The sequence below is a fragment of the Microtus pennsylvanicus genome, chromosome 16 (assembly GCF_037038515.1).
Source record: "Microtus pennsylvanicus isolate mMicPen1 chromosome 16, mMicPen1.hap1, whole genome shotgun sequence".
Taxonomy (NCBI): domain Eukaryota; kingdom Metazoa; phylum Chordata; class Mammalia; order Rodentia; family Cricetidae; genus Microtus; species Microtus pennsylvanicus.
The window spans coordinates 141,565-156,636 of NC_134594.1; the positions used below are offsets into that span (position 1 = coordinate 141,565).

The 15,072-nt window shown below is 37.1% G+C and overlaps 1 protein-coding gene across 2 annotated transcripts in view; it reads left to right on the top strand.

Annotated features, from left to right (window-relative positions):
- The first annotated feature begins 11,417 nt into the window (after window positions 1-11,417).
- Window positions 11,418-15,072, top strand: part of Cp (ceruloplasmin) — a 52,012-nt gene continuing 48,357 nt past the window's right edge. For both annotated transcript variants that reach the window (XM_075950963.1, XM_075950964.1), the window contains exon 1: window positions 11,418-11,593. In XM_075950963.1, the coding sequence (XP_075807078.1) occupies window positions 11,448-11,593 (146 nt within the window). In that variant the 5' untranslated portion in view covers window positions 11,418-11,447. The remainder of the gene's footprint in view (window positions 11,594-15,072) is intronic.

The following is a 15,072-nucleotide window of genomic DNA, read 5'->3' on the forward strand; positions in this document are numbered from 1 at the left end:
TTTTATCCTCTGTAACTTAAGCCCATGCACATTTATTATACTTACTGTGGCCCATTTAGAGACGTTTTGTCTTAATCTATCTTCACAGTGTGTCTGTAATCCTTCTCTGACCAGGAGCACTTTCTAAAATGCTAAGCAGGCGTGACAAGGACTAATACTGTAGCTTTGTCTGTTGGCTTCCCTCCATCCAACATGACAGAGGTATGTTTACCACCTCTGCAAGTCATGCTCACTGCTTCAGCCCCATGGATGTATGGGTCTATGTCACCATTAACCAACTCGTAACATCTTGCTCACAAACCACATTTAAGTGCTCTGTAGAAGGACCACCTGAAAGATCCAGAGCCATTCATGCTAACAGTATGAACAAGGAAGTTGTCTCTACCTTTTCTCTTCCCCAAATTTCCCCAGTCTTGTTGCCCCACCTATACTTTCTGTCTGACTACCGACCATTCATCATTTTATTAAACCAATATGAGTGACAAATGTTACAGTATACAAGAGCATTATCCCACAGCATACTGTGTGCTTGCTTTCTTGGCAGGAGTGGTCTGTGAGTGAGAAGAGAGCCCAGATGTTTGTCCCTTGGGTGACTCTAGATTCCTCTTCACTGACACTCAATATTATTCATCACTGTACTCCTCCTAAACTATTTAAATACTGAGGATGTAGTCAGTCAGTAGAATGCTACCTGGCACACCATAGGACCTGGGTTCTGACCTTAGCACCTTCTATGCCACAGAAATGCAGCACAGAGTATTTCATCTTAGTGATTTCAGAGGTGCAAGCTCGGGAATCAGAATTTCAGGCTCATCCTTAGTCTTAATCTGCTCAATACTCACTTGGATATCAGTAAACCTATCTATTTTCTGTTTCAAATATCTATTTCAAAACTACCACAAAATCCAAATTTTGTGTTTTATGAGCCATTATCTCATGTTTTATGAAGTCTAGTTTCCAGGAAAAAACTTTAAAAATTTGTATATGGCTTCATTTCTTTCAAAGCAAAAATAATGTTTCATAAACTAGCAATGAACTACTTGTTAACTGTGTCTTTGTTCTGAGCTGAATATAAGTTAAAAGAAAGACAACATACAAGTTTAATAGGGCACTTTAAAATAAATAAAAATTCTTCATGCATTCCTTCTTAGGTTACTAGGCCAAGTAATGTTTCTCAACCTTGATCAAATACTCCTGATTATCTTTAAAAATAAAGGCTCCAAACCATGCTCTATTCATTTCATGTGAGAAACTCTTCCTCCGTTATCTCAACCCAGCTAAAGCTTGGAAGAAAGTACATGTTTAAGGCATACAGTGATTGTATGCCAGAAGAGCAGGGACTAGAGAAAGCTAAATAAATCAAAGATAACACCTAAAAAAGAGCCAGGTGGAATTACTCGGTAGTCAAGAACATCAGCTACTCTTTCTGAGGATGAAGGGGTGGGAGTGGATTCCTAATACCTACAAAGAGAGACTCAGAACCATCTGTAACTTCAGTTTCAAAGTATACAGTACTCTCTTCTGACCTCTATAAGAATTGTATGCACGTGGTGTACAGACATATATGCAAGAAAAACATCTACCTAAAAAAAATTAATGAAGTCTTTTTTATAAAAAGAAAAACCCAATTTTCAGAAGGATGGAAATCCTTCACCTCTGGACTGGCATAACAAAATAAGGGTGCTTGGGGAAAGCCCAGTGTTTTCCCCAGCTCACCAATCCATTCCAATTCTCAGAAGTACTTTCCCTTTCTTAATAAACTGTTTGTATTTCTATTCCTAACTCATCCAATTCTTTGTCTTGGAACAAAACCTTGGAACTTCAGTTTGTGTTTTGGGACCTAGACCAAGCCTGGTATTTTTTCTTAAATTAAACATAGTTCCAGAGAAATGACCACCAGACTACAAAAATGGCCTGGAGAAAGAGTTTCTAAATTAAATTTACTTCCAGGATGGGACACTGCATTTAGACAGCTGAAGTGTAACATAAAAATACTTGAAGTTGGACCAGTACCAAAGTAGAAGTGGAGGTGCCCTACAAGAGAAATTATATATGCTGAGGAACTAGGCTCCAGTTTTGTTTCTGATACCTGTGATGTTTAATATTGATTGTCAGTTTGAACAGATCTAGAATCACCTAGGAAATAAGCTTTTAAGCATACTGGGATTTGCTTTGTTTAGCTTTGTTATATGTTTGGCAAAAGGATAGAGGAGTCTCTGAAAACAACATGGCAGGCAGAGTGCTAATCCAGAGGAAGCAATAAGTCTTATCCAACACAACTCAGTGGCCAAGATTGGTTGAAACTTCTAGAGTCTGACACTGGGTAGTTTATTTTAGGCATATTTAAGTACAGGACAATTTGGGAAAAAGTTTTCTAGTGATAACTAATACAATCCTGTGTGTACAAGAAAGTTTAAACATGATCACCTCAAAACTCTTGTAAAGTACAAATGACAGCTTCCATAAAAACAGATTATATAAATTAACTAAGAAAGCAGGCTCAGGGTAAGCAATGTTCATGATAAGGATCTAGCATGCCTTTACTATTTCTAAAAGCATACCACTGGTTTTGTGATACCTTTCACCACTGTGGTATCTCTTTCTACATATTTAAGTCACATATATCAGTCATTTCATAACTTCAGCCTGAAATGCTTCCCCTCACTCCACAGTTCTTTTTCATTAGCACATTTTGAGTAGACTCAAAATTTAACCAAGTTATTGTGAGCATTTGAAATTTTATGCTTCTAGGGTTTCAAGTAAGTATAATTTATTTACTTATGAAGCATTTCGTTTTTCCTTAATCTTTTATATAAGCATTAATGTTTAATCTAGAATCAATTATAATCTTTTCCTTGGATGCCTCAGATATTTAATATAACTACTTGATATTAGTACAGTCTTTCTTTTCTAAAATTGGTAAAAGTTGAAGCAAACTTTTCCTGAATTCTAGATGTGTATTGTTCATAGTTTACTAATGTACTGGGCTTATTATAGCAATACATTAAATGAGATAAATTAGATAAACATGCATGATTTAGTTTGTACAAAGCCTTACTGAGTGTGCTGCTTTGCTTCCTATCCTTTAACAAACAGATTTCATTCCTTTTAAACTTTGTTTTCTGGCATAAAGGTTTTTTATTATGGAGAATGATATATAATAAGTAGGGAATATGACATAATAAACTCTCATTATATGACCCAGATTTACCTTCCATTACCTTCTCTACTTCCTTCTCTGCTACCCGTAATGATATGAAGCAAAAAGATAGAAATTTGGATTATTAACATGTTCATAACTTTGTTTAAAGTCGTTAAAACAAATAAAATATGGTCAAAATCTGGTTATACTGTATTTGGACTATCAAACACTATATATAGTTCAGTTTAGCAAATAGCTGTAATATTGCTAAAGCAATATTAAGTGCTATATGGAACTTATAGGGAAATGGAATATAGTATAACAAAACCAGGTATTTGTAAAGGAAAGCAGCAAAAGATGGACTTCCACAGTGACCCACTGACTCTCCCTCCAGACCTATACTCCAGTGCTTTCCACAGACACCAATTAAGAATAGCCTCCTGTTACCAGCTCTCATTGTAGCCACTCATAACAGACTCACTCCAAGTGATCTCATAGGTCTCTCCATCTTGAGGTCTAATTTAATGGTTTCTGGGTGATGGGGCTCTGGGTTTTTATCTCAACATTTCCTGGACAGAGTGGATCAGTGCTTTGATGTTTCTAACCTGGTTTTGGTGTGAACTACAGCTTATTGCCTAAAGCCACCTTCTCTCAGTGGGGCAAACATTTGTTGGTGTCTTGAAAATTGTTGTCAACCTAAGTAAGAAGAAAACAAAAGTTTTCAAAATAAATAAAACTTAATATGGGAAAGCACAGCATTGCAAAAGAAATAATTATGACAGAAGCATATTTTAAGAGATCAAGGCAAGGGAAGGTTTTCAAAGGAAAGTGGGAATTACAAATGATCTTTTACAATATTATTGGAAAAATATATCTTCATATAGAAGAATGAAAATTGATATTTCAGATTGCTGAAGTTGATTTTCAAGTTTGGACCTCAAACTCTGCAATATTTTATAGGAAAAAAAGTAGAAAGTACACTTCTGGAGAAGTCTCACATAAGAACTTCCTGACTCCATCTGTCCAGGAAATAAGACAAACAACAAGTGGAACTTGCTGAAATCAAAAATTTTCTGTCTTTCAAGAAGAACTGTTATCAACTGAAGAAGCAGGCTACTAAATAGGGGCAGGGAATTATTGCATCTGATATAGGATGAGTATCTGCAATATGCAAAGAACTAGAAAAACAAACACCAAAAATATACCCCCCCCCGAAAAACAGCTGTAGAACTGAATAAAGAGTTCTCAGAAGAAAAAAATAACAGAGAACTTTTAAAATATTTCTTGGTCATTTGTTATTTTTTTTCTTTGGCCAACAAATGCTGTCAAAGATATAGGGAATGGAAAACACCCAGAAACTGTTGATGGAATAGAAAATTGGTACAGCCACTATGGAGAACAGTACGCAGTTCCTCCAAAAACTAAAAATATATCTATTATGCACTTCAACAATATCACTTTTATGTATATATGTTGGGAGCTGTGACCTCCCAGATCCTGAATTTATTGTAAACAACTTGTTTTCCTTTGCTCTGATACAGCTTGCAGCTGCTCTGAGCATGATACTCTCAGGAGTTCCTGATGGCAGGAGAGTAGTTTCTGGTGTTTGGCTGGGGCATGGCTATCAGTTAAGGATCCCTATATAACCTGCCCCTAGACACAATCAAGGGGGCATTCTGGCATCAAGGATGACCTGTGTCTCCATCTGCGAGTCTTTGTGAGTTTCAATCTCCAGTCCCTTGCCCGGTTCATGAACTGTATGGAAGCACATAGAGCGCAGATGGGTGTGGTGCGATATATATGTATATCAATGATGCGTGACACTAATTAATCTTAAAAATAAAAACCCAGTGTCAGATATTAGGGTGAAAGTTGAAAGATTAAAGAATCAAAGGAACAGCCATAACGACCTCTTACCTCTCTGACTCCTCAGACCAAACAGGGCTGAGCTCCCTCTTTACCACTTTCTCTCTCTGCCCATCCATATAACTTCCTGTCTCCTGTCTATAACCTCTAGACCTCTATGTTTTTTAACTGGAGACTGCATGTTGGTCGTGGCTGCCCAGACCCGAATAATCACATAGAAACTATATTAATTACAATAATGTTTGGCCTATTATCTCAGGCCTATTATTAAATAATTCTTAAATCTTAAATTAAATAATTTCTATTAATCTATGTATTACCACGAGGCTGTGACTTATTGGTAAGGTTCTGTCATCTTTCTCCTTTGCTAGCTACATGGTGTCTACTTTACTCTACCTATTTGCTTTCTCTATCTCTGTTTGGATTTCCTGCTTGGCTTTACTCTGCTAAGCAACTGACCAAAACATCTTTATTCATTAACTTACATTTTCAGAGGGTTAGAGTCCATGACCACCAGCAAAGTGACAGATTCTTACCATATCATCCCAGAGAGTGTACAGTCTCCTTGAATCTTGATTTTATCCCCATGAGATGTGTTCCAGACATGGAGCTACAAGCAAATTTGTGTTACAATCGATACTGAGTGCATGGAAATTTGTTACAATAGCCATAAAAACAATATATTTACCTAATTAGTTGTGTAGGATTCAAATAAGAGAATTAATATGATTCTACAACAGAGCTTCCCATACAGTGATCATCTAAGGAATCTGAATATTATGGCCATTTACATTTTTTTCTTTCAATATTGATCAAATTATATGTCTAACACTATTTCAAGTATTTAGGATGTAATATACAACAGGCTTGACCTAATAAAGAAGACAGCCACATAGCATGTCACTTCTCATACAAAGTACATTCTGTTTTATAAAAGTTTTTCATATTTTATGGTGCTATAACATTTGGGGAGGGAGACTTTCTGACCAGAGAAGCTTTTCTAAAGCAAGTTGACTCACAGTGGGTAGGAAAGAACTTCTCAGTGAGCAAGTTTTCATGTACTCCCAAAACCCTGTTTTATTTGATTCTCATGCACCAAGCCACTGTTTTCTCCATCCAAACTCAGCACAGGGCCAGATAATACACACAAGAACAACACTTCTCTTAAACAAACTGGTTTGTTTTTTTTTTTCAAATTCGTCAATCTGAAACTGTTTACCCTCCACTGCCAGTAAGGTCAGTGGCCTATGTTTCTCTTTACCTCTGCTCCCTTCTCGGGATCAGCTTCAGGGTTTTCCCTACATGTCCCTTTGTAGCATGCTGCCCTCTTGCTTCATGGGGAATAGGGATCATCAGTAAATTTTTCAAAACTTGAGGTGCATCACTCAATTACTTTTTACAAGCTAGGTCCTTGCACAAAGCAATATTTACGAACGTTGCAGTCTTTCACCCCACCGTAGAGTAGGAACAAGGGGAAATGGAGTCAGATATGTTGAGACCTAGAGTATTTCAACAGTTTCTCTTTTGAAGTTTGAAGTAATCAAATCTGAAGGATACATTTCTATTATTTTAAAAAAAACAGATATATTAGTCATTGGATAATTATTAGTGGCTCCTGCCTCTAATTCCATCTATCAGGAGACAAAGACAGAGGAAAGCAGAACTCAATGAGTTTGAGGCCAACTTAGTCTATACAGCACGTTTCAGGTCATTTAAGGCTACATAGTGAGACCCTGCTTAACCCCAAGAAAAATGTCTTTAGTCAGACACAGTCACCTGCCTATAATCCCAGCACTCAGGAGGCTGAGACCAAAGGCTCAACAAGAGTTCAAGGCTAGTGAGTTCCAGGCCATTCTGAATTATAGATACACTGTCTCAAAAAACAAGCAAACAAAGATACAAAAAAAAAAAACCCAATAACAAAACAAACAGATACAAGCAAAAACATCCGAGCTAGCCCATCTCAATCTTTGAGGTTTTGTTCATTGTTGATAAATCATCTGCTTTGTGTCTATATCATTCAAGGCAGCAAGCAAATGAAAATGAAAAATTAATTGAAGCTTTTCTATCATTTAAAAATTTAAAGGATCCTTCTGTTTCACATTGTGCTGTCAACCTTGGCAGCAACAAGGAAAGATTGAGCTTTCCTTCTTTTGCCTGTGAGTCCTTTGCATGCCAGATTGGATGAGCTGGGTCATGACCTCTGACTGGACAGCCAAAGAAGTATGAAGCAACCCGAGTTTTCTGAGAACTCCATCCCTAAGTAGCCATGAAATGATCGGTAGAACAGAAAACTTGGCAGCACTCACGTTGTGTGGGGCTAAGTCAGTGGACTCATAATGAAAGTCCGGCAGGTGTCCACACCAGTGATAAAATCCCAGAGTTGCACAACCTCCTCTGTTAAAGCAAGCAGGAAGGTGGTCTGACTGCTCTAAAGAGAATGTCCTGCTGTTTTGTACTAACACTCCTGTTGTCAGAGTCAAGGGCAGCCCTTGGTGGTGACTGGTCTTTTTGTAATCCCGTTAGCACACAGATTAACAGTTTTACTGGACCCACAAGAAATATGAACAGGAATATTTATTAGAGGTTCAGAGATATTTCATCCTTGCTGACAGAAATAAACCAAAGTGGGATTAGTAGGAAAGCTTGCCCCTTGATTTCAGCCGTCAGCAACTTCAGAATCTTGATGTTAAATATAGAAGAGACTCCCTCCTTTCACAATTAAGACTCTGAAAAAGGAGTCACAAAAATGATTGAAACATGTGATGTACAAATGCACTGATATCACCAAGCAGTTAACTTAGACATATGATTCTTGTTTATAACAGCAAAAGCATACCCTGGGACTGAAGTACAGACATTCTGATAGACATGCTGCTTGAGGATTGGAAAGGATTTTTTGTTTTGTTTTGCTCTACATTTTCTGAGTTTCTTATATTCCTGCTCACATTTTTTGTCTACTCAATTTGTATTGTTGTATTGTACTTTTTGAGTCTGAGGATTCCTCAACTACACAATTATCCAAAGTTTCCTTGTACATATTAATTCTGGGAAGAGATGTGTTCTGTTTAATGCTCCTGCAAACAGCTGGTTGCTTAGAGCTTCTAACTCTTCTGTAAGTGGTTCCTAAAGCTCAGAGGTTCTCCCGAACTTCTTGCCACACAGCAGCTACATGTCTTCCCATGGATAAAATAGCCTGCATAGTCAATGATTCCTCTTATACTATATATAAGAACTCACTGACACCAGGTGGATTAGTGTTTAACCATTTAATTCCATAATCACTGGGAAGGGTACTATAGTATACATCTGGAGTCCTTAACAATTACTTGATCATGTTTATTTGTTGGTTGGTAGAATTTTCAGGAAGAAGTCACTCTGAAAATGGCTATTCTGGCCATCTTATCCTCACAGTAAATATAAATATTGAGACAAATAAGATACCTGCAGGATCATTAAATGGCTTTTTTCCAATTAGAAGCACACCCTTTCCTCTAGAGAATGAACTACAAGAAGATTTCCCCTATATAGCCTATTTTGGGGGGAAAGTGTCTTTGAGAAGGAGAAGTGAATTCTGCACGATTTCAGACCTACTCCTATCTGCTCTATAGATATGAGAGGGGACTTATTCAAAGCTTTCCTTGAAAGCATCCTGAAGGAGAATTGGGGCACCATATGTTCTATAACTCAGTTTTCTGTATAAAGTTATGTAGCTAAGATTATAACTAGCTGGAACTAGGTTCAACGCTAGAGTACTTGCCTGATATGCATAAAGATGCCTAAAGTCCTATGTTCAATTCCATTAATACACACACACACACACACACACCATTATTACTAGGTTCCAGCATCATTTCAATTAATCTGGAGTCACCCTTATCCCAACATTTTTTGGTATTCATTATTTTCCCACCCTGATTTATTTCTCCCCATACTCCTTCTGACTGACATTATGTTTTTCATTTTTATGTGTTTATTGTTAGTTTCTTTTAGACGGAATGTGAGCTCCATGAAGAGAGGGCGGGAGGGAGAGAGAAATAGACAGAGAGAGAGAGAGAGAGAGAGAGAGAGAGAGAGAGAGAGAGGAAATCACTCCACTTTTCAGACTGGTCTTAAACTCCTGAGTTCAACAGATTGCCATGTGTCAGCTTCCCCAGTAACTGGGACCACAAGCACACACCATCATACCTGGGTTATTTGGTTTATGACTGACATATTTGATATTCAAACAAAATTATCAATTTTTGTTATGTTATTAATTTTTACACAGACAGTTTGGTAAAGCTTCAATGTAGAAATGTCCAGATTTCACAGAGTAAATAAAATTTCAAAATAAAATTTCTATTGGGTGCTTTTATGACATGTTAAATATCATCTTTCGTATATTTAAAACTACAAGTAAGTTTTGTTAGTCTTCTAGAATAGTAAACAGCTGCATGTTTTGGTTCATTTTATCTTAGCTTGTTAAGAACTGGCTTTGGGTGCACCCCTCGTGGTCCTGACTTCCTTGCTCATGTTCTCCCTTCTTCTGCTCCTCATTTGGATCTTAAGAGCTCAGTCCGATGCTCCAATTTGGGTCTCTGTCTCTATCTTGATCCATCGCCAGATGAAGGTTCTAAGGTGATATGCAAGATATTTATCAGTATGGCTATAGGACAGAGTCATTTCAGGTTCCCTCTCCTCAGTTGCCCAAGGTACTAGCTGGGGACATTTCCCTGGAGACCTGCGAGCCCCTCTAGAGTCAAGTCTCTTGCCAAGCCTAAGATGGCTCCCTTAATTAGGATATATATTTCTCTGCTCCTTTTTCCACCCTTCCTTTATCCCAACCATCCCATTCCCCCAAGCTCCCCTCATCCTCCTCTTCACACGTTTCTCACCCCATTTCCCCTAGCCCCCTGCCACCTCACCCCCAAGTTCCCAGTTTTTGCCTGTCAATCTTGTCTTCTTCTCATATCCAGGCGGATGACTATATGTTTTTCTTTGGGTTCACCTTCTTATTTAGCTTCTCTAGGATCACAAATTATATGCTCAATGTCCTTTATTTATGGCTAGAAACCAATTAGGAGTGAGTACATCCCATGTTCATACTTTTGGGACTGGGATACCTCACTCAGAATAGTGTTTTCTATTTCTATCCATTTGCATGCAAAATTCACGAAGTCATTGTTTTTTACCGCTGAGTGGTACTCTAATATGTATATATTCCACACTTTCTTCATCCATTCTTCCATTGAAGAGCATCTAGGTTGTTTTCAGGTTCTGGCTATTACAAATAATGTTGCTATGAACATAGCTGAACAAATGCTGAGGAGCAGAAGGAGGGAGAACATGAGCAAGGAAGTCAAGACCACAAGGGGTGCACCCACCCACTATGACAGTGGAACTGATCTATTGGGAGCTTACCAAGGCCAGCAGGACTGGGACTGAATAAGCATGGGATGAAACGGGACTTTCTGAACATGGCGGACAATCAAGGCTGATGAGAAGCCAAGGACAATGGCACTAGGTTTCGATCCTAATACATGAACTGGCTTTGTGGGAGCCTACCCTGTTTGGATGCTTACCTTCTTGGATCTGGATAGAAGTGGGAGGACCTTGGACTTCCCGCAGGGCAGGGAATCTGGATTGCTCTTCATTCTCAAGAGGGAGGGGAAATGGAGTGGGGGGAAGGGGAGAGGGGGAGGGGAATGGGAGAGGGGACGATGTGTGGGAGGAGGGGGAGGGAAATGGGAAATGGGGAGGAGGCGGAAATTTTTTTTTCAACAACTAAAAAAAAATAAACAAAAAAATTAAAAAAGAACTGGCTTTGGCCAAAATGTGGCAGTGCCTAGGATTTCTAGAAGAATAAAGAGAGCATTTAGAGATGTTGTTTGCCTTCCTGGAATTCATACAATGAAATGAAGAAAATTCAGAGTTACAAACACTGGTGAACCCAACACTAACCGATGACAATTTTTGTTATGTTATTAATTTTTACACAGACAGTTTGGTGAAGTTTCAATGTAGAAATGTCCAGATTTCACAGAGTAAATAAAATTTCAAAATAAAATCTCTATTGGGTGCTTTTATGACATGCTAAATATCATCTTTCATATATTTAAAACTACAAATAAGTTTTGTTAGTCTTCTAGAATAGTAAACAGCTGCATGTTTTGGTTCATCTTATCTTAGCTTGTTAAGAACTGGCTTTGGGTGCACCCCTCGTGGTCCTGACTTCATTTGTGTTTAGAGCAGCCTGACAACTGGGAATTTTTTTTTCCTCCCTGGTTTGCCAAAGGCAAACTGAGTTGGAAAATGTTATTTGCTCTAATGAAATGATTTACTCTTACGCAATACTAAGCTGTGTCAATCAAGCAAATAAAGAAAGAAAGCCTTATTTATAAAATTGCATGCTTCTTATTTCACTTTCTTGCATCTCAGTCTCCAAGACAGAAGAAAAATGAACCTGTTGCTGCTTGGTACTTTTCTATTTTTGAATACTCCCCTAGCCTGGACAAGAGATAAGCACTATTACATCGGAATTATTGAAGCAGTTTGGAGCTATGCTTCTGAAAATGGAGAAAAGAAACTTGTTTCAGTTGACATGTAAGTCACTACTCTTTATTATTTATGAGCCAAATTTATATTATCAACTTAAAAATGAAACTAGCAAGGAAAGTATTTGTTTAATTTGATAAACATAGAAACTACAAAATGCTGACTTGAAAACCAATACTTGTACTGGTTTTCTTTATATTCCCTAGATTTGTGACTGTGAAGCCATGCTGCTCTTCTCCTAGTGCTCCAAGGGAACTGCACTAATTTCTCCCTTGCTCCTGTGGTTGGTCATTCCCTTATCTATATTTTAAATGTATTCTACCTCTGGATGCAGAAGTTCTTCACTTAAAACTATATAAAATTTTCCTAATGGTAAAAGTAAAGTAATACATCAAACATAGAAATGAGATACAGCTTCAAGAAATATGATTCTGTCTAATACTTGTTGGGTGATTCAGGACAGTGAAGGACTGATACTAATCTCTCTCAGTTTCTGAGTCCTTATCTATAAAGTGAGACAGCAAGTACACCTCACAGGACTATTTTAAAAGTGCCTGCAAAGTTCTCAGCACAGCTCCACACAAAATGTGTGTGCACAAAATGTGCAAGAAATGATATGTTCTTACTATCATATCCTCATAGAATACCATGTAACTTCAGAGTCTTTGTGTTTAGTTGCTTTACATCAAGCAATATTCTCTATATGAAGAATAGTAGAGTCTCTCTGAAATTTAGCTAAGCTGAGACCACCAGTTTTAATATTATCTAAACATTTATCAACAAATAGAAACTTGGGATTCAAACAAATATTTACTAGACTAGCAAATGTATTAGGATGGCAAGAGAGCTCAAGTGAGCCAAATGACCAGCAGTGTCTGAGATTGTCTCTTTAAGAACAGCTCTATTATTGAGCCCAATTATGTAAGTACTGAATTATTGATTTTATTTTATTTTATATTCGGTTGAATTTTTTATGGTAAGAAAAAATGCATTACTAATGATAATATCAAATTGTCATTTTACTAACCTAGTATTGTTCAGTATGAAAAGGTTCTGAGCCAATACCTGGCCTCAGAGACACAAATAGAACTTATAATTTTTTTAAAGCCTGGTTTTGAGATAGTGTTTTCTTCCCCAAAATCAGACATATTTTTACAACTTCACTAGAAGCCTAATTTTGTGTAATTAATTGTTTTCATTAGTAAGTATGATGTAAATTATCTACTGTTTTATTTCCAAGGAAAGGAGTCAGACACACTACAAAAGAAAAGAACTGGACTGCGGCTATACCTCAGTATATGGGTTCAAAGCCATGGGTTCAGTTATCAGCAACACACACACACACACACACACACACACACACACACACACCTAAATTAATTAAACAAGGAAAAGTACTGTTCTACTCAATGCTCTACCCACCCTTGCCATTGTTTATAATAAAAAGTCAAGTCAGTCTATTGTGTAAAATCTATAATGCTCTGACCATGTTCCACTGTGGTAAACACTAAGTATAAGGAAGTAGAAGGATAAAGAGAGTTGCTAAGGACTTCAAAGGGTGATTTCTTGACTTCCAATATCTAATGGTATGTCTGCTCCAGCTAGGAAATTAAAGGAAGATAAACTTGCCTACCCCATTATTATCTAATAGGGACACTGAAGGGTGTTCAGAAGGAAAACTGGACACTTTTAGTTCAGTTTTCTTTATGATTTTACCCTCATATTATGATCCATAAGTTTTCTCCCTAATCTATATGAACATTGATTGGTGCTTCAGCAACTTTGCCCATGTGCTAAACTTTACCAGGTGAGTGTGGGAGCAATTTTTTGTGCCCTCCTTTGTCATAAATCAGCAGTGTGTGAATTAGTCCATGAAGCATCGTGAAATGTCACCAGGCATGGGTGGCTCTTCTCCTTGGTTATGGACAAAGCAAAGCAGAAACAAACAAGATGAAGACAAAACTGTGAAAGAGTCTGAAATGAGTGTCAGGTGGAGCATTAGGCTGAAGCTGGAAGAAGAAGAAGATACATTTGAGAGGCAAGAACTCCCTGTGCTATGATGGCTGCTTGGCCGCAAATGTCTGTGAGACAGAAGACACTGAACAAATATTTGTGGATATATGAAAATAAAAGAAAGCTTAGTAGAAGGCAGAAAAAATTACAGGGCATATTATAAAAACTTTTCTTGTTCCTGAGTGGATAGATTCACATGGTAGAATGAATCAGGCAACAGGATAAAATAAGAAAATGGGTCTAGGTGGACTACTAGAGTTAGTGAAATTGAAAACAAGAGCAATGTTAAAGGAGAAAAATTAATAAATTGTTTTTATTCTGTTTTTCTGGTTAGGAAACTAGACTTGCCCTTTTGGAACCAGTTCCAATGTTATTTATTTCCAATAAAGTGAAGCAGAAAATCACATCCTTATAATATAGTCAGTGCTGCCACTTCCAACAACATATAAAGATTCTAAAAACAGCAATTCTTGAAATGAGTAATTTATATTTAAATAACAAAAAAGGTATAAACATAAAAATATCTAGAATATTGTGTCCAGGTTCCATGATTAATATTAAATATGCATTGAATAATTGAATTACTGTTGTATTAAAGAGTAATAGTAATAATGACATTATCTTTTGATTACTTTTGTTTTCTAGTGACTTTTAAGAACCTATGTGTTCTTTAAACCCAAGAACAACTTATCATAAACCCTTTATAATTATTTTAACAGACTTTTGATCAGGAATTGTGACTTTCCTAAAATGCTATAAACACTGACATTTAGTTTTATAGCCTGCTGTAGGCTTGAAGGTTAAATGGTAGAATAATAATATCCTTATGAGCAAACCTAATGACTAAGAACAAACAAAAAATCAAATTCTGACCAAAGAAACAGGCAACAAACTAAGACAATACTGTCCAAAGGTACAATCAGAATTACGCTAATCTGGGTATGCCAACTACAAAATATAAAAGCGTTCATCTTTACTATTATTATATTACCAGGATAAAAGGTGACTTCCCAAATAATGTCTACTGTAAGAAAACAGAGATAATGTTTTTATACAGAAAAAAACTTGCAACAAAGGAAACATTTTACATTAAAACACAAACACATTTGGCCTGTAGCACATGCCTTTAATGCCAGCACTCTGGACACAGAGGCAGGAGGATCTGTGTGAGTTCCAGGTAAACCTGGTTCACATAGCAAGCTCCCAGACACCTAGGATTACACAAAAAGATCTTTAAAAAGAAAAAGAAAAAAAGAGAGAAAGAAAAGGGAAAAAAAGAAAAAACCACACACACACACACACACATTTACATTTTAACAAATTTACCTGGCATTCTGCCAGTCATGGATTGAGCTACCTAATCAGGTCACTGGGTGGCAAATGAATGTTATGTTTCCAGAAGCAACAATAAAACAATACATTTGATTAATTAAAGTGAAAATTTTCTGGTTAGACGTTAGTTAGCAGTTTCTGCTTGGTTGGGCCCACGCTTCACTTTACCATTTACTATCAGA